The following is an 18,024-nucleotide window of genomic DNA, read 5'->3' as shown; positions in this document are numbered from 1 at the left end:
AACAATGTAGTTAAGTCATTCTTTTCCTGTTTTTTATTTCTAATTGCATTGTTATGATTTCTGCCAGATGCAGTAGAAAACATGAAGGAATACTTTGCCTTAAAGCAAAACAAGGCAGCACAATAAGAAGGGATTCAATTTAGTCAATAGACAAGAAAAATGACAAAGCACACACAGCATAATAACCCAGTCACTGTGCAGAGTAACTTCAATGGTATTCTCTTGTTTTCCAGTTAGGAAAATAGAAGGAGCCTATTCTCAGTGATATTGGTATGACATGAGGGGAATGTGAGATTTTTGATCCTTAGATCTCTTTTCCATCTTAATTATGGTGCTGTTATTTGCAAGCAAAAGGAATTAAAGTTCAGTTTAATTAACTTTACTATGCCTGTTAGCCTGTAGGTGTGACTCAGGTCAGTGGCAATGTACTGTTGTTAGCATATTTATTGTTAAAGTGTATGAATTTCCTTCCTAAAAGGAGTTAAAACCCATGAATATAAAATGGAAATATCAGCATGCCAAGGAGGTGTAAAAGGCGAAGTGAAAAAAGGAGGTAAAAAGGTGTAAAAAAGGTGTAAAAGGAGAAGTGAAAGAGGAACTCAACATATACCCGACAAAATGCTTATAACACAGTAACATAAGGGATCTCCAAGTCCTTGCTTTTTGACAGATATAATAACTTTCTCCTGCCACTTAGCTTCAACTGAGAGAAGGAAGCATTGCCATAGAAGGACAGTTGTTCCTCCACCTTGTCTTTTCGGCCAGATGATTCCAAGAATATTGAAAACAAGACAGAAGAGCAAAGCTCAGAAGACACTCCTCTGGGTAAAACAGAAAATGCATTTTGTGAGACCTTTGTCAGCTGTCATCAAGTCAGCTGCTGACAGTGGCCAACACGATCCTGCATGGCTAATTGCTGAAGACTTGGCACTGTTCAAAGTAAGATGGTGCTTTGTTTTTTTTTTTACTTCAAAAACTTTTTGCTTCAAAGTTTATGACAGCATGGTTAGACCTCAATTAAGGATTACACATGCTTGTGCCCACAAGAAAAGCATTTTAATTGAAACGTTACACTGGATTGACTTCTCTCTGCCTACTAGGATGCGAAACAGTTACAGACACTTCCTTTAAACCTTGCTATTGTGTCACCAGCACAGACAGAGAAGTAGGACTTTGTCAGCCATGTCTTTAACACTTGTAACTATGTTTATGGCTTCCCGAAGCAATGCCAAAATTGTTACATAAAAGCACTTGCAGATCCAGGAGGAAAGGTGAGTTTGAGATGTGCATTACATCGTGAAGACTGGGGTTTCTGTTTGTTTTGGGTTTTATTTCTTTTATTCTAAATTCCTCATTGCTGTTAGTGTTTGGTAACAACACTTCTGTGGTTGTCTCATTTTTTGGTATTTTAGCAATGTCAGAAGCAGGCAACCCTGCTATACAATAATTTTTTGTCAGGTCAGAATTTTCTGTCACAATTATTGGTACAGATTATTAGGAAATAATTTCAGGATGAGTCTTTACATGACTTCATGGTCGAGGTTTTTATCTGCTCAGAATTAAAATAATTCAAAAGAAGCCTATTGCTGTGGTTCCCCCCCCTTCCATCTGTTTCTGTTGTCGTAGGCATTGCTTGAAATAAAACTGGAGCAACAGCCTAGTCAGAAGCAAGAGGAACAGTGGAGCAAATCCCAACCCAGTGTCAACCACAGGGGGAAACACAGTAGGCAGAGAAATACGTTCCTCACAGCTAAATGAATCTGCAAGCCTAGATTCATGTACACTTACAGCATCTGTTTTGACTTTGGTGAGGCTGTGTGTAGGATTCTCAGCAAATCTGGAGAACTGGGACAGTGAGTAATGGGAGCATTTTCTTTTAACCGAGCTGAGGTGGTGGAATTTAATGTTACTTAAAAAATAGACTCTTGCTCATAGATATAAGAATACTATTCAAAACTTAATTACAGACAAGATCTTTCTTAAAGAATCAGGATTTTGGGCTTCATCCCAGAATAGATTTAATGATGCTGAAAAAGGCATTCCATATATAGACTGGAACAAATGTCATTTTATGATACTAATATAATTGGTACTTTTTCAGTGTGTGTATCTCACTCATTGGAAGAATTTCTTAAAACTTCACATCCTCTTTTGTGAACACTTTGGAACACATGTAAATGTTAAGAATACACTGATGACACTTCAGGCCTTGGGACATACAGTATCTCCAGCCACACGTGTTTTACCACAACTGTCCCTGGTTCCAGCACAACTGGAGCCCACAGCCCCGGCCTGTTAATTCAAGCAGCAGCAGACAGAACCCATTGTAACCATTGATCCAAGGACAACTGTGCAGATGCCTTTGGTGACTTCACTCATATCAGGTAACCTTTTACTTGCAGTTTTACATTCACATTTTGCTATTGAAAATAAATTCTTCAATCTTTACTAGTGTTGCTTACTTTAAAATTTACTGAAAATAAGTGAAAATGATGGTGGAATAGTCTTTTACTAAATCCTCTACTCTTTAGAAAATGGTATATCCCCAGATGTTGTATTACTTATGTGTAATTATTTTAGAATCACAGAATAGTTAGGGTTGGAAAGGACCTTAAGATCACCCAGTTCCAACCCCCCTGCCATGGGCAGGGACACCTCACACTAAACCATGTCACCCAAGGCTCTGTCCAATCTGGCCTTGAACAACGCCAAGGATGGAGCATTCACAACTTCCCTGGGGCGACCCACTCCAGTGCCTCATCACACTAATAGGGAATAATTTCTTCCTTATATCAAGTCTAAACTTCCCCTGTTTAAGTTTTAACCCGTTATTTAACATTTAACCCTTGTCCTGTCACTACAGTCCCTAATGAAGTGTCCCTCCCCAGCATTCCTGGAAGGCTGCTATGAGGTCTCCACGCAGCCTTCTCTTCTCCAGGCTGAACAGCCCCAACTTTTTCAGCCTATCTTCTAGATAGAATTATAAACACTCTCATCTTTGCATAGTGTCACCTATTTTCCATTTTATCTTATACAGTTTGATCTCTGTACTTTGAGCTCATAACAAATATTCACCTAAAATTCCATTTTAGATTTAGTCACCAGGACTTCCAAGGACCAGTCCTGATTCTCAGACCACAGTGACTTCCTTGGCAGCAATGCACTCAGTGTAGAAGTCACTCTAGTGCCCAACTGCTAGTGTATGTCAACCCCTGGAAAGCACTGCTTGTGTACAGCCTGGATTCAGCCCACATCACTTCTTCAGCTGTGGTGTTAAGAACAGTGAGACGTCTGGTTTTAAATGGGAGCTGAGTGTCAGTACTGAGCAGGTGGAAGTTGTATTTTCTTTACTGCAGAACTATTCTGCAGTTGCTGGTTTAGGGTTTTTTCAGTATTTATTGTAATTAAGAGTAGCACTAAGCTACTTTTATTCTCCCTTCTGCATTCCTGCCTTTGCACTGTGAGGATTTCCTTGCCCGTGCTCCAGATGAGCAGTCTGTTGTTCATCCTTTAGCCAAATTTTCTCTGTGTATTTTTAACACTAAATCTTGCAAAAAAGGGGCAGCGCTGTTACCTGCACGGGCAGCAGTTACTGTCTTCCAATGGTCGCCACACTCCCATATCCTCACTGCAATAAACGTTAGCTTTCTGCCCTTGTCCCCGACCCTCGTTGCTCCATGTGCTGCGCCCCATTTCCCGCAGAGCCCATACTCCCTATCGCGACATAAACCACTGCCGACAGCGTCTCGGGCACCCACCAGCACCGTGGCTAGCCGTGCCGCTGCGCGCATGCGCTGTGTGCAGCGCAGGCGCGGAGCGGGCCGGGCGGGCGGCGGCGCAGGCGCGGTGCGGGAGCGGGGCTCCGGAGGCGCGGTTTGTCTCCTGCCGGCGCTGGTAGCGGCTGCGGCTCCGGCCGCCCCCCGCCCCCGCTTCCTGCCAGGAGCGAATGGAAACTCTGGCCCCGGCGCCCGCGGTAAGTGGGGCCCGCGGGCGCGGAGGGGCAGGGGGGGCGGCCGGGCCCCGCTCCTCACCCCCACACCCCATTCCCCGGCCCCGTACAGGCCTCGGGCCCGAGGCCCGGCGGCACCGGTCCCGGCGGCGGGGGGGCGACCGCGGAGGACGGGCCTTCCCCGCGCCGCCGCTGGGGTGGGCGGGCAGGGCCGGCCGCGTCCTGGCGGGGGTGTGGTGGTGCCACCCGAGGGGCTGGGGCCGCTCTCGGAGCAAGAAGCCCCTCACCAACTTGGGGCGCCGGCCCGCGGTGGGGCCGGGTGCGCTGGGCCGGGCTGCGCCGCGCTGGGCCCGGGCGGGCCCCGTGCCGTTCGCTTAGTTCAGTTGTGGTACACAAAAGGCGATCCCTGCTCCCCGGGCAGGCGGCGGCCGGCAGCGCGCTTCCTTATCAGCGTGTAATTAATTAAGTGTTTTCACTCGGGCAGTAAACGTTAGCGAGGTATAGGTAATTAAAATAATAAGACCTTGTTACCGGCGATAGCCGGTATCGTTTGAATCTTAATTATTTGGTATTAGTGCCGTGAAAGAGTCTCAACACCACGAAGTATTGCAGTGTTATTAAATCTCTTGGAAAAGGTGCCTGTGAGGAGCGGAATCTCTTTTTTCCCTTCCCGCTCTGCTGAGGTTCGAGATCCGAGGAGCGGAGCGTCAGAGCCCGCCCGGAGCTGTGTGTTAGTCCGTGTGCAGGCTGCGCCCCGAGGAACCTCCCTGGTACCCACGTGTGGGGTCTGTCCTCTTCGCTAGGGTGACAGTGCTGCTCTGCTTCCACTCTTTCCTGTGGGCAGGAGAATGAATCTCTTCATCCTCAGGGCTTGAGTACATGGAACTACTAGTAGATGCGTATAGCCCAGGAGAGGGAAGCAGAGGAGTTGTGTGTGTTCGCTGCCACAGTAGCAGCAGCCGAGGAGCGAGGCGGTCACCGCGTCCCTTCCCAGCCGTGCTATTGCTACTTGTAACCAGCTTGGAGTTAGGAGAGAAGACGAGTGGTGGAGTACTTGTGTGTGTTTGCCCTGAAATACCGAAAGTGAAACCCGTGTTTTCAAAATACAAGAGAGATTTTGAACAAGCAAAAATCACGTTTCCTTTTCCTTTTGCTGCCCCTACTATGTGACACCCAGCACTCAATGTACCTGTCAGCTCGTGTCAGTCGAGTTTTTGTTTGTGAGCGATTGAAATACAAAACCAGAACGTTTTTTGATTTGGGGATAGCCTGGCTCAATAAACAGCATTCTAAATGAAGTGCAGGTTTGCATTAATTTTCATCTCTTTAAGGGGGTAGTGTTCTTGAAGGAAAGAGAAGGCTGATTTAAATATCAAGTACAATGCTTCTTCAAGTATCTCGATGAAGATTTTTCATTATGCATTTTTTCTTCAGTAGCTAGAGCAATAAAGTTGAGTAGTCTGTGTCCCTTTTAATTATATTTTTAGTTATTGATGAAGAAACATTGTACATTTTAAGCAACTGTTGGGTATTCAGAAACATTGTATTAAGTGTTAAAAGTACTGAAACATTTGAAATAATGAACACAAAAAAGAGATACTTTTGATGCTGGAGACTGTTGATTCTTCAAGTTCCACAGAACATATAATTTGTAAAACTCTTCAATAGCTCTTTGTTAGCTAAAGATATGCCTGAGGGATTTAAGTGAGCTTTGTGGTGCTGAAGGTTTTGGAGAAGTTGAGTATGTATTTAAGCAATTGCCAAGACAGGATAGCCAAGTTATAACAATAAGATACTCTTTAAATAGTAACTACGTAGTTTCAGTTGCAGAAATACTTTTACCTTCCCTAAATTTCTGGTTTTGTTGTATTTCTTTAGTGTATACTGTAAGAAACACCTAGAGCAGTGAGAATGCACCATGGTAATGGCCCTCAGAATGCCCAGCGCCAGCTCCAGAGGTCCAGGTCCTTCACAGGCAGTGAGGGAGAAGAGCAACAGGCGAACCTACCCCAGTCCCCTGCAGCTTCTTTTGCACCTTCTGCAAGTCCATCTGCACCCCAGTCCCCCAGTTACCAAATACAGCAGTTTATAATGAGCCGAAGTCCAGTGGCTGGGCAGAATGTGAACATCACTCTGCAGAACGTTGGACCGGTGGCTTCAGGAAACCAGCAGATAACACTCACCCCATTGCCAATTCCAAACCCAACATCGCCCAGTTTTCAGTTCAGTCCTCAGCAGAGGCGATTTGAGCATGGGTCTCCCTCCTACATTCAAGTCACTTCACCGCTGCCTCAACAAGTTCAGTCTCAAAGCCCTACACAGCCTAACCCTGTGCCAGTGCAAACCTTACCAAGTGTTCGGGCAGGCACTCCAGGCTCTGGCTTGGGAATGTGCAGCCAGAGCCCCACAAGAGGATTTGTGGATGCTAGCGTGCTTGTGAGACAAATCAGCTTGAGTCCTTCAAATGGTGGACACTTTGTGTATCAAGAAGGACCAGGAATTGCACAGATTGCTCAAGGAGCTGCTGCACAAGTACAGCTTCCATCTTCTGGGACGCCTGCTACGGTAAGGGAACGAAGGCTTTCACAGCCTCATTCGCAGTCTGGTGGTACCATCCATCATCTTGGTCCTCAAAGTCCTGTAGCTAGCGGAGCAAACATGCAGTCTTTGACTAGCCCGGGCCATATTACAACGACCAGCTTGCCACCCCAAATCAGCAATATCATCCAAGGGCAACTGATGCAGCAGCAGCAGCAAGTGCTTCAAGGACAGCAGCTGGGTAGACCCATTGGATATGACAGGACTTCTGGTGGCTTGATAGCAGGGGTTGGAGGACCTAGTGCGTTTGGAATGACATCACCACCTCCTCCCACAAGTCCTTCACGGGCCACTGTACCACAAGGGCTGTCGAGTCTTCCTCTTACTCCTACAGTTAATACAGCAGTGAAAAAACAACCCAAAAAATTGGAGGAGATTCCTCCTGCCAACCAAGAGACTGCTCAAATGAGAAAACAATGTTTGGATCATCACCACAAACAGATGGAAATTCTTAAGGAAACTTTTAAGGAATGTTTGATTGAACTGTTTTTCCTGCAACATCTTCAAGGGAATATGATGGACTTTTTGGCTTTTAAGAAGAAACATTGTGTTCCACTGCAAGCATACCTGAGGCAAAATGACTTGGATCTGGAGGAAGAAGAAGAGGAAGAACAATCTGAGGTCATCAATGATGAGGTAAGAAATCTGTTATACTTCTTTTTTGGACAGTCTTGTGTGGCATGGTTTAGCGTGAGGTGTCCCTGGCCATGGCAGGGGGGTTGGAACTGGATGACCTTAAGGTCCTTTCCAACCCTAATCATTCTCTGATTCGATGACATTGTGGCACCAGGATTGTGGAGTATTGGAGAATGTGACAGTACCTGAAAAGTAATTTGTACTTGATGAAGTATGGCACTTTAAATAGTTGGTCTGAGAGGATGCAGTTCTGCTGGGTAGTGTGAGCAAACGGGTTGGCTTGAGCATGCTGTTAGATGCACCTGTTTAAAAGGAAAAGGGTAGAGAGGTGAAAGGAGCTTTTGCTGTCCTAGTTAGTATGTAAACCACCACATAAATAAAAAATGGCATTGGTGTGGAAGCTGTTTTAAGCTATCAGAATGAATATGAGTAGGAATCATAGATTGAATTTCACTTACTAGAGCTGCATAAACCAGAAAAGAATGAGCAGTCTTGTAAGAGGTTAACCTCTGAGTCGTGTGACTTGTAACCATAGATGTTACTGAAATTCAGTGTTGCTGTAGCCAACAAAGACCTGAATTAATCTAATTGCATAGAGAGAACGTGTGAATTACGATGTGTATAGGTCCATAGTAATGAATCAGGTTACTTCGGCTGTCTTCAAGCTCTGTGCCTTCTAGCTGATCAAACAAACAGCACTTACAGACTGGACTGGACATTAACAAGTTAATATTGTTATTTATGCAAAGGTTTAAAATTACTAACTTGAATTCACTGTTTATTAATAGCAAACGACTTGAAATAAGCTTGCCACAGACAGATGCTGTGCAACTTCTACACGTTTGTACCCATTCGTGTAGCTCTTGACCGCAACACCCTGCGGGTGCTGGAGCATTGCTTGTCTTGCGTAGAGCATACCTGCAAGCCTACATGGCAAGCGGTTGAAGCAGGGTGAATATAACTGGTGACTCTGTATCACTTGGCACTCGTAAATACCTTTTAAAATCTGTAAAAATATGTGTGGGTATATAGATGTCAGTTTGTAAGGAACCAAACTTGTTACGTAGAGAAACTCAAACTGCTTGGAGATAACCTGTTAGAAATGAGTGCCTCCAGGGAAAATTGACGAGTTTCTTAGGTGTGAATCACTAGCGAGCATATCATCAGTTGGAATTTGTGGGAAATTTTAACAGTATAACAGCTGAAGTTTAATTTATTCACTGCTTTGTGGTCTAGGAAATTTCTGCTTGTGATTGTTATTGATAATTTTGAAGGAATCATTTCTCTCTGTAGCCTGTTAGTGTGATTTATTGGCAATGGATGTTTTTTGTTTTCACCTGGTTTGTATTTTGTCAAATTCTTTAGGTGTCCTTGTTGGGTTGTGTGTTTGTCAGCTGAAAAAAAGGTATTTTTAGCTGAGAGCTCTTTAGCGGGTGTAAATTGTCTAGGTTCATTGAAGTCAGTGGCACTACTACAGTTTACATCAGTTGAGGCTTTACCTTCGGTCTTTTGGGTTTGGAGTTTTTGTACTTTGCTGCTTGCTTGTGATGGGTCTTTTGTTTGTGAAAGCCACTTGTCCGTCTAACTGTTGGAGAACATTGCAAAGTGCAACAGCAAAAGTCTTTATGTGTTTTCCAATGATGAATCCTTTTGAAAGATAATGGCATCTTTTGAGTATGTTATTTCTTTGTATTTTTTGTTGTCTTCTGTTTTATTTCCCCTTCCCTCCTCTTTATCACTTTCTGCTAAAGCAATGCACTTCATCCCTTGCCTGGAAAGGTTGATTGCTTTGGGAATTCAAGGGGCGAGCGAATGGTGACTGTGCTCATTGCTTAAATAAATGTTGGAGCTCTCTTAAGTTCAAACTGTCTGTCATGCTAATTTGTTGTCTGTTAGGAGCAGCAATCATTAAATTCAAAGGATTTAAAAAGTGGTTCCAGTGATGAGAAGTCACTGTGAATAGTCAAGGCTGTACTCTGTTCTGCTACTAAAAGTGAGACAGAACTCTTAAAAACGGGCTGTGCTCAAACCAAGCTGCACTGATGGTAGTGTAGTTATAATCCCCTCTTCAGTGAGGTGCCATCAGTACAAAATGAGTGTGTTGGAAAAAAAAAAAAAGAAGAAAAAACTTTTAAAAAGAAAATGATTCTCCCTTCTTTTGTTTTTTTTTGTTTTCCCCAAATATTTCTCTCAGGTAAAGGTTGTGACAGGAAAGGATGGGCAGACTGGTACTCCTGTCGCTATAGCAACCCAGCTTCCTCCAAATGTTTCTGCTGCTTTTTCATCCCAGCAGCAACCATTTCAGGTACTTTTCAATGGTTCTAAAATGTAGTTTCATCCCAGATTTTTTTTCTTCATTCAGATTTGGTATTTCTTAGATGAATTAGAATTTTCCCAAGAGCCCATCCCTTATCATCTAAACAAAACAAAGAAACCTTTGCAATCTTCAAATGCATCAGTACTAATGAAGCCTTGAGGAAGTTAAATCTTTGTCTCCAGGTTGCTGGCTTATTTCATTAACTTTCAGCTTGAATGTCTTCACTTTGGTTTGTTTGTCTTTTGTTTCCCTAATGCATTTGGTTCATTTGTGCATTCTGCGTAGTGATAATACTGATTCTTTTGTCTGTGGCATTGTAATTGTGGATTTCTTCTTAATTTCTTTTCTTTTTTTCCCTTATCTGTTAAAGGTTTTGAGTATGGCTACAGAAGGTTTTGGATTTCCCTTCCCTGCAATGTTTTAAACAATAATAATAACCCTCTGACACTTTGTCTTTCAATATCTAACAGCTTTCCAGTAGCTCTACCATAAATGTTGGGAAGAAGATACTGAAGTGCTTATTTTTATTCTATAAGTACTTTTAAACAATTTCTTTTCTTTCATTTTTTTTCAGTGAGGGAATACTGAACAAAATAAAGAAATAAATGTGAAAATCAGTTAACATTTTTGTGGATCAATGGTGATGCGACTTTTAAATTCAGGGTAGCGTGGGTTTATTCAACTCTGTGTTACCAGACACCCTGAGAAATAATATACCCAATTCCTCTGCAACTAAATATTTACCTTTTAGCTCAATTATATGTAACTTAGTAGGTGTTACAGGGTGAATTATTCTGCTGTACCATGGAATCTGTACAGTCTATACTGCCTTTATTTAGGTTTTGGAAAACAGAGAGTTAAATGAGATGCAAAATGGGTTGTATTCCATGTGTAACAAATGGGATGTTCACTGTGATGCTTTACAAATGAGTGGCATAGTAAATGGGCTCGCACTGAGAGCTTTTCATTGTGGTCAGTAGTGATATGTCTTGGAAGTGTCCTTAGGTAGTCAGGCTTCATCTAAGCAGTTTAAAATATGTAATACTATGTAAGGTTATTTATTACAGTGATTAGGGTTATCATCAAGCTACAGCTATGATGAAATACCTTTGAAAGTATGATACCATTTCAGACCCATTTCAGAGAAACTAGCAGCTACATGCTGAAAACCTGCAAAACTGTGTAACAGTGATAATACCTTTTAGCACAGACTGTTAACAAAAAGTAGCCTCTCTTTCCATCAGCCTTTCTCTTTGTGACTGTTTATAGAGAAATGTGTCCTGATCATCATCATTCAAATTTTAGTGCATAAGTGCAGCACTCAGAATGATTATTGTGGGCGTGCTGCATAATAATCATGACCTCCAGAGAACGACATTACTTTAATTAAAGTTAGGACAGTTTTAGTCTAACATTAATGGTATGTGGCTGCAAATTAGAAAGACATAACATCTTTGCTCTTTGAAGTGTCTGGCCTAAATTACACTATGATAATGCAGACAGCTGGGAGGCATACTCTTAAGGAAATGTCAGTCAGAAGTCCTGCAGTAGAGATGCAGCCTGAAGCTGTATGTGATCATCCAGGCTAAGAGTGCAAATAAATGGCCTTTGAAACAGAGTTTGGAGGAAATACTTTCTTAAACTTGTGTCCCAGAAAGTATTTGATGCAAACAGGACACAAGCTGAATTTGTTAATTCAGTAGCATTGTACAAAGTTAAGTCTTTGTGACTGATACTGAAAATTTAATGCATACGATGCTTCGCCACACACTGGCTGTGGGATTTGAAGCATGCTGCATGTCTGCCTTGTGAGAAGACAAGCATTTGAAAACTTAATCTATATTGGGTGTGAAATGACAGTGAACCATGACCATTAGGGATGAATATGAGTCATTCTTAAATGCAAAATTCACGTCTTAAGGCTATAGCTGTATTGCTAGAGATGGCCACAAACACCCTCCCAGCAGCAAAGAGATTAGATGTTACTAATTCATAGCTATTGATAGAATCTGAGTGGCATGAGATATATTCAGCTCAAAAAGGAGTGTTTGAAACCCACTGATTTTAAGGTGATGTTTGCTGTGTTTATTAATACTGTTCAATGAAGCATTGAAGATGCTATGGTTTATTTCAACAGAGACTGGTGGTTAGTTTACATTGGTACAATTTTTGTTGAAAATCAGAGAAGAAAAGACCCGTGAATAAACTAGAAGATTCTTGTGGGAGATTGCTGTCTCTGCTATGTTATAATAATAAAACTTCACAACATTTGCAAGCCTGTGCAGTACATCAATATGGCAAAGGCTCTCACCATCAGAAAATTACACATTTGAGTGCTAAATTAGCTCATCATTTAAAACATAGAGAATGCCATACATAAAGTCCCTGTTTGCATTTTTGTATATAATCTCTTAAATCTATTCTTGGGATAGCCCTTATTTTTTTATATTAAGTTTTATAGTAGAATATTTGGTATAGCATGGCCAACTGTAAAAGAGAATTTGAAATTATGACTTGGAAACTCACTGAAAGGAATTGGGCTTGCACAGACACTGATGGATGTTAGTAGGTGCTTGACAGTTGTGCTGAGGACCCAAAGAGCATGGAAATTGTCATATACCCAAATGTGCTTGCTTCAATAATCCTGTACCTGAGGCTGCCATCAGAGTTTGATGCTGAAAGGATTATCTAAGGTGTATTCTCTACCATCATAGCCAATATTAAAAGTAGTAATTAGAAAGTTTTCATGCACTGTGTAATCTTACTGATGCTAAACTCCAACTTGATGAATCAACTTGGTGATTTCTGTTGCATCTCAATATCATCATCAATTTATTTATTGTTTTAAAATTTAAACTTAGCAAAGAATATCTGTGCATTGCAGACATCTGAAACTTTAGAGCAGGTATTGAATGAGTCTCATTTTCTTTATCATACAACTGTTCTGAAGGACTTGTTCTGTGCTGGCCTCTAGCTCTGTAAATTACATCTTGGTGTTAGACTGTCTACAGATTGAACTTTTGTGATTTGTTTTCTTTTTCCAATAGCAAACGCATACAGGGACTCCAGTAACGGGAACTGTGAACACCATAGAAATTGAAGCTTTTAAGAGACAGCAGGCACTTGCACCAGCAGGTATGTTCCACAGACAGAAGTACACTGGTTCTTTTTTTCCCAAACAGTGAATGGAGCCCACTGTTCTGCAACCCTTGAAATAGTTTTGCCTCACCTTGGGAATTGCCAAATCCTTAGGACTATCTATTGTGAATGGTGCTGTGTGAAGAGTGTGCTCCACTCACAATAAATAGGACTGGATTTGGCAGGCATGGAGACATTGTTAGGTTGAGTGTTCTGGCTAAGAAGACTGGAGATGGCCAACTTGAAGTTAGAGGGACTCTGCCCTTGGAGCATGTTCTTCATGAATGCTACACATGTACAGTAGTCGTAGCTTTCTGAGCTGATGTTGGAATCATGTGTAGTAGTTTGCTGTGTAAAACTGAACCCATTCCATTATACCATGCCATAAATGGAATTTGAATATCACAGATTCGTCTAAGAGACCACGAATTGAAGTGGGCCGTCATGGGATGGTTTTTCAGCACCCGGGTGTGGCTTCAGGAGTTCCTCTTCAACAGCTAATGCCAACGGCACAAGGTACTGTGTCACCACATGCCAATTGCACATTAATTTAACAAGGAGATGTTAGTGATGGGACTAGAAACTTGGGCTTCTGGCCTGCCAAGATCCTAGTCCCACCACACACTTCTCCATGTAAATTAATACTTGGTATGCAATGCCTGGTTTGTTTAAGGAGCTGAGTGACGGGCTCCAAAGGTGCATGTGGGCATGGAAAAACGTCACAGGTGCTGATGCAAAGTGGTTAATTTGAGAATTCTGGAACTGAACCAATGATTTATGAAAAGGAAACCTCCTAATTTGCAACATCATGACAAATTTTTATTCATTAGTTGTGCCAAGCTCTAGAATATTCGTTAGAGTGAATGTGCTGAGAGCTAAGTATTTAGACTAGAAACTAGTTTTTTTAGGTTGAATTCCAGTAGCTCACCAGTCCTTTTCTTTTTACTGTAAGAAATTCAGAAGACACATAATGACATGTTTTTTTTTATAGTTGCCATGCTCCATATTTTAGTTGCAGTCCTATGCATGAAATACTTTGTTGTTTATTGTAATGGTGATTTATTTTGTGATTGTGATGTGGTATTTTCAAGTGATGGTGTTTTGTGGCAAAGTAAGTAACAAATTAGTCTATCTGCAGTTGGTTTCCTCATTGTATCAGTTAAGAGCATTGGATGTCTTAATTTCATTTGTGTTATGTTTCCTCTTGCTTTGTAGGTGGAATGCCTCCCACTCCTCAGACTGTACAGCTGACTGGACAGAAACAGAGTCAACAGCAGTATGACCCATCTAAAGGCCCTCCTGTGCAGAACGCAGCCAGTCTGCATACACCTCCACCACAGCTGCCAGGGAGACTGCAACCTGCAAATGTCCCCATGACATCTCTTCCAGCTGCTCTGCAGCTGTCACAGCAGCAGCCACAGATGGTGGAATCTCCAGCTCAGCCTCAGATTCAGGTGAAGATCCAGCCTCAAAGTGTACCTCTGACTTCTGCTCCACTTCCAGCACCACTTCAACAGCAGGTGCCACCAGCAATGCATGTGCAAGGACAGGCACCAAACCAAGTATCACAGCCACAACCTACAATACAGCAACAGGTATGTGAACTTTATTGGGGCAAAAATGTTGGTTTCAGTGCTCAGTAAAATCCAAGAATGCTATCTTTCTGAAAATATATGAAAAACTAAGTTTTTTTAATTCCACTGGACACTTAAGTCATTTCCTGTGTGCATTTGCACGTGTACATTTTTTACTAAAAACCTCATTATGTTTGCTGTAGTATAGACTAAGACAGTATTGAAGCCTGAACTTAGCACTAATAAATGTGTTTCTTGGGCAGACTGTGACTCTGACACGACCATCTGTAGATCCTGCTCAGACTTCTCAGCGTCTTACAGCAAACACACTACCACCTACCTCATCTGTTGTGCCAGCAGCTATCTCAGGCACAACACCGCCTTCTACATATCCAGTACAAACAAACAGGAGCTCTCCAGCAACTAACAAGTCCCTGTCTCCTATTGCATCAAAACCCCCAGGCTTAGCAGTAGCAGCAGCACCTAAAACACAAAGTCCAGCTCAGAATGCAACAGTAATACCACAGGACAATTCTCAAGACAAGCTTGCTGAGCAAGTAAAGCTGGTAAGATTTTTGGTTTTCCCTGAATCTTATGAACAGTTAACACACAGATAACAATTGACGTGAGCGATGTGTTTGAGTCATGAAAATGGGCTGGGTTTTGAGGGGATTGGGTGTTTGGTTTTGGCTTTGGGTTTTTTTTTCCGTCTGTTTTACATACTGAGTTTTGCTTTTATGGGCAGTCAGAGAAGCTGAAGAAGACTTATTGGTCTTTGTACTATTGTTGTGTTCTATTTCTGTTGTGTTGATTCTGTCTAGTCACTCAAGGTGACTGCAACCTCACTTGTTTTTATAGCTAACTGAAGGTGTTTTGCTTATTTAACAGGAGCATCATAGAGAACTTGTGTTTTCACAAAATCCAGCAGTACTAATAATGAAAATATATTTGTCTTCTGTGGATAAATACATCTGCAATTTCATTTTATGAAAAAAGGAATTGATTGCAGTTTACATCTGTCTTGTAACTTGGTTTGGTTTGTTTTTTTTTTCTGCCAGTGAACCTTTTTTATCTTGTCATTTAACAAAGTACAAGTTTCAGTACTGTGATTCTCTTTACATTTAGGTTGAATTAGTCCAGTACTTTTTTTTGTTGATGTAGCATTCAGACTTGATATTCATAATGCGTGTGTCACGCTGTTCATACTATTCCACCTTTTTTGTGCTGTCACTTATTTTGATGAAGTGGAAGCAATTATTTGTTCAACTACTGTTTTAAGTGCATTCTGTAACTTCATTGTAACTATAAGTATTTCTTTCTAAGGAAAATCAAATCCATCAGCGAATAGCAGAACTGAGAAAGGAAGGTTTATGGTCCCCCAGGCGACTGCCTAAACTCCAAGAGGCTCCAAGACCAAAATCTCACTGGGATTATTTGCTGGAAGAAATGCAGTGGATGGCAACTGATTTTGCCCAAGAGAGAAAGTGGAAGATGGCAACTGCTAAAAAGGTACTTGAAAACCACTTTTTGACTTAGAACAATTAGTCTTGGTATCACTCAGCTTGGTAGCAAAGCTGTTTAAGCCATCTTTTTCTGCAGATAGAAGTGATGGAAATACAAGGCACTGATTTTTAACTTACGTGACAAGTTGTGTTGTCAGCTTTGGATATTCTAGCATTTGAAACAGACTAGATAATTTTATTGGTTGTGGATGGAATTAATAGTTTTGGATTTTGTGGATTTTATTCCTCTGGAAATCAAACAGCTTGTTTAGGGGACCCAGTCGATATGTTGACTATGTCATATTTAAAGTACAGCTATTGTGTCTATCTCACAATTCAGTTATTCCCTCTCCATGAAGAGTAAACACAGAATTTTGTAAGCAGCTTCTATTGGTGTCGTTGTCTGTCTTCTTTCTTTGAAACATGGTAGAGAACTGTTTCTGTAACTCTTCCCCTAGATACCAGCACAGAGGGGATGGAATGAAAATTGTGGTGGTGTGAGATGAAATATGTAAAATCAATTTATTTACAATAAGCAAGAGGTTTCTATGGATTCCAGCAATGTTGCATCTTCTTTTGGTACATTTGTGACCAGTCTGGTATAATGAAGAGAGCAACTGAAGGTCATTAGTTTAAATTACTATGCTGTTTTTTTATTGTATATTCTGAAACAATGGAAACTCAGAACTAGCAAAGTATTGAAATAGGTGAATCATTTTGTAAAATGAAGATGTGCATTTTGAATATAATTTGAATCTGGATTTGAAGCACTTGTTCCATTTGTGGCCAATGGCAGCTTTTTAAGAAAAGGCGAAACGAGACAGGCAAATATGAAGTGATGCTTCCCCTGGCAGTATGCTTCAAACATCTGGAAGTCAATGTTCTGAGCTAAAGGTTGCAATCAAGTCAGTCTTTAGCAGCCGTTGACTAAATCTTTCATTCATATGCATACACTCCTTTTGAACACATTTTACCTTTGGTCTTTGACATTTTGTGGTGTGGTTTCTATGACTTCATATGTGCTGTCTGAAGAAAAGTTTTCTTTTATATGTTTGCTGCTAATTTCAGTATATTTTTCACTAATTTTTATTTAGAACAGTGAATTAAGAGTTTCCTACTAGACTGTTTAGTTATAGTTCTTGTATTTTCTTTTTTCCATTGAGTTTCCTGTCATTTTACTGGTGTAGTAGGAATTAGAAATATTGGAGGTAGGAGGTTGTGTGTAAAGCTATAGTCAGGATCTGGCTGCTAATAACCATTGTAACCTCAAGAAACACAATGAGGTGTATTTTGAGGTAACCTAATTCAGTATGTCTCATGCTATTGCAGATGGTAAGAACTGTGGCTCGATATCACGAGGAAAAGAAACTTAATGAAGAGCGAGCTAAAAGGGAAGAACAAAACAAACTAAGGCGAATTGCTGCATCAATTGCTAGAGAAATAGAATACTTCTGGTCTAACATTGAACAGGTAAAATTAATACATATTAATACTTGTACAAGTCTTACGGGGGTTTCTTTCTGTCTTTGGCAATTAATTTATAAAATGTAAGTGGTTAATTAGACTTGTTTTACATTTCAGGTTGTTGAAATAAAACTGCAAATTGAATTTCAAGAGAAAAGGAAAAAAGCTTTGAATTTAAAGAGAATTTCAAGGAAAGGTAATTGTATTCTATTTCATAAGAAATCCTGTATTAAATCTGATGCTGTTGTTTTACAGAATTTCACTCAGTGGAGTTTCATCTTGTTGGTGATAGAATTGTGAGATGCTAATAATAGGTTGTGAACAGATCTGAACTATGAGGGCATATTTATAGTTTTCTGCTAGATTTTGTTAACATCTCTTACGTTTTATGTTGAATGCATTTAAAACTTCACATAAGAAAGATAAAATTGCTAAGTGACTAATGCATACATCAAGTATAATAATTTTCCAGGTAGGGATACAAGAACTGTGGAAGATCTTTTACTGGAAAAAGAAAGTGAAATGGTAAGTCTTCTGTTCCTTAAAATCATCAAATTCATTTAAATATGATTAGTTATGTGAAAAATCTTGATAAATATGATATGTTTTCCTCAAATCCATGGCAATGACAGGCAGCTTTGTGTATAGTTACTGAACTGTAGACAGTAGACAACTGAACATACAGTCACAAGAACAAATACCATATTTTTCTGTTTATAAACCACAACTTTTAATGGGGAAGTGGATTGTGATTGACATGTGTCTTTTAAAGGAAGAATTCCTACCTACTCAGTGGCTTTGAATCATTCATTCTAAGGTTGCAAGACCAAAAAGATGTACAAATCG

General features: G+C 40.9%; 1 protein-coding gene across 1 annotated transcript in view; it reads left to right on the top strand.

The window, feature by feature from the left end:
• The first annotated feature begins 5,860 nt into the window (after positions 1–5,860).
• Positions 5,861–18,024, top strand: part of EP400 (E1A binding protein p400) — a 47,277-nt gene continuing 35,113 nt past the window's right edge. The window contains exons 1-9 of the mRNA XM_031047903.2: positions 5,861–7,183; positions 12,548–12,635; positions 13,047–13,154; positions 13,854–14,233; positions 14,476–14,778; positions 15,536–15,721; positions 17,044–17,184; positions 17,296–17,374; positions 17,651–17,703. Of these exons, the coding sequence (XP_030903763.2) occupies positions 5,861–7,183; positions 12,548–12,635; positions 13,047–13,154; positions 13,854–14,233; positions 14,476–14,778; positions 15,536–15,721; positions 17,044–17,184; positions 17,296–17,374; positions 17,651–17,703 (2,661 nt within the window). The remainder of the gene's footprint in view (positions 7,184–12,547; positions 12,636–13,046; positions 13,155–13,853; positions 14,234–14,475; positions 14,779–15,535; positions 15,722–17,043; positions 17,185–17,295; positions 17,375–17,650; positions 17,704–18,024) is intronic.

This window comes from Melopsittacus undulatus, chromosome 12 (assembly GCF_012275295.1).
Source record: "Melopsittacus undulatus isolate bMelUnd1 chromosome 12, bMelUnd1.mat.Z, whole genome shotgun sequence".
Lineage (NCBI taxonomy): Eukaryota > Metazoa > Chordata > Aves > Psittaciformes > Psittaculidae > Melopsittacus > Melopsittacus undulatus.
The sequence above is the reverse complement of the archived record's forward strand: the minus strand, read 5'-3'. Positions and strand labels throughout refer to the sequence as shown.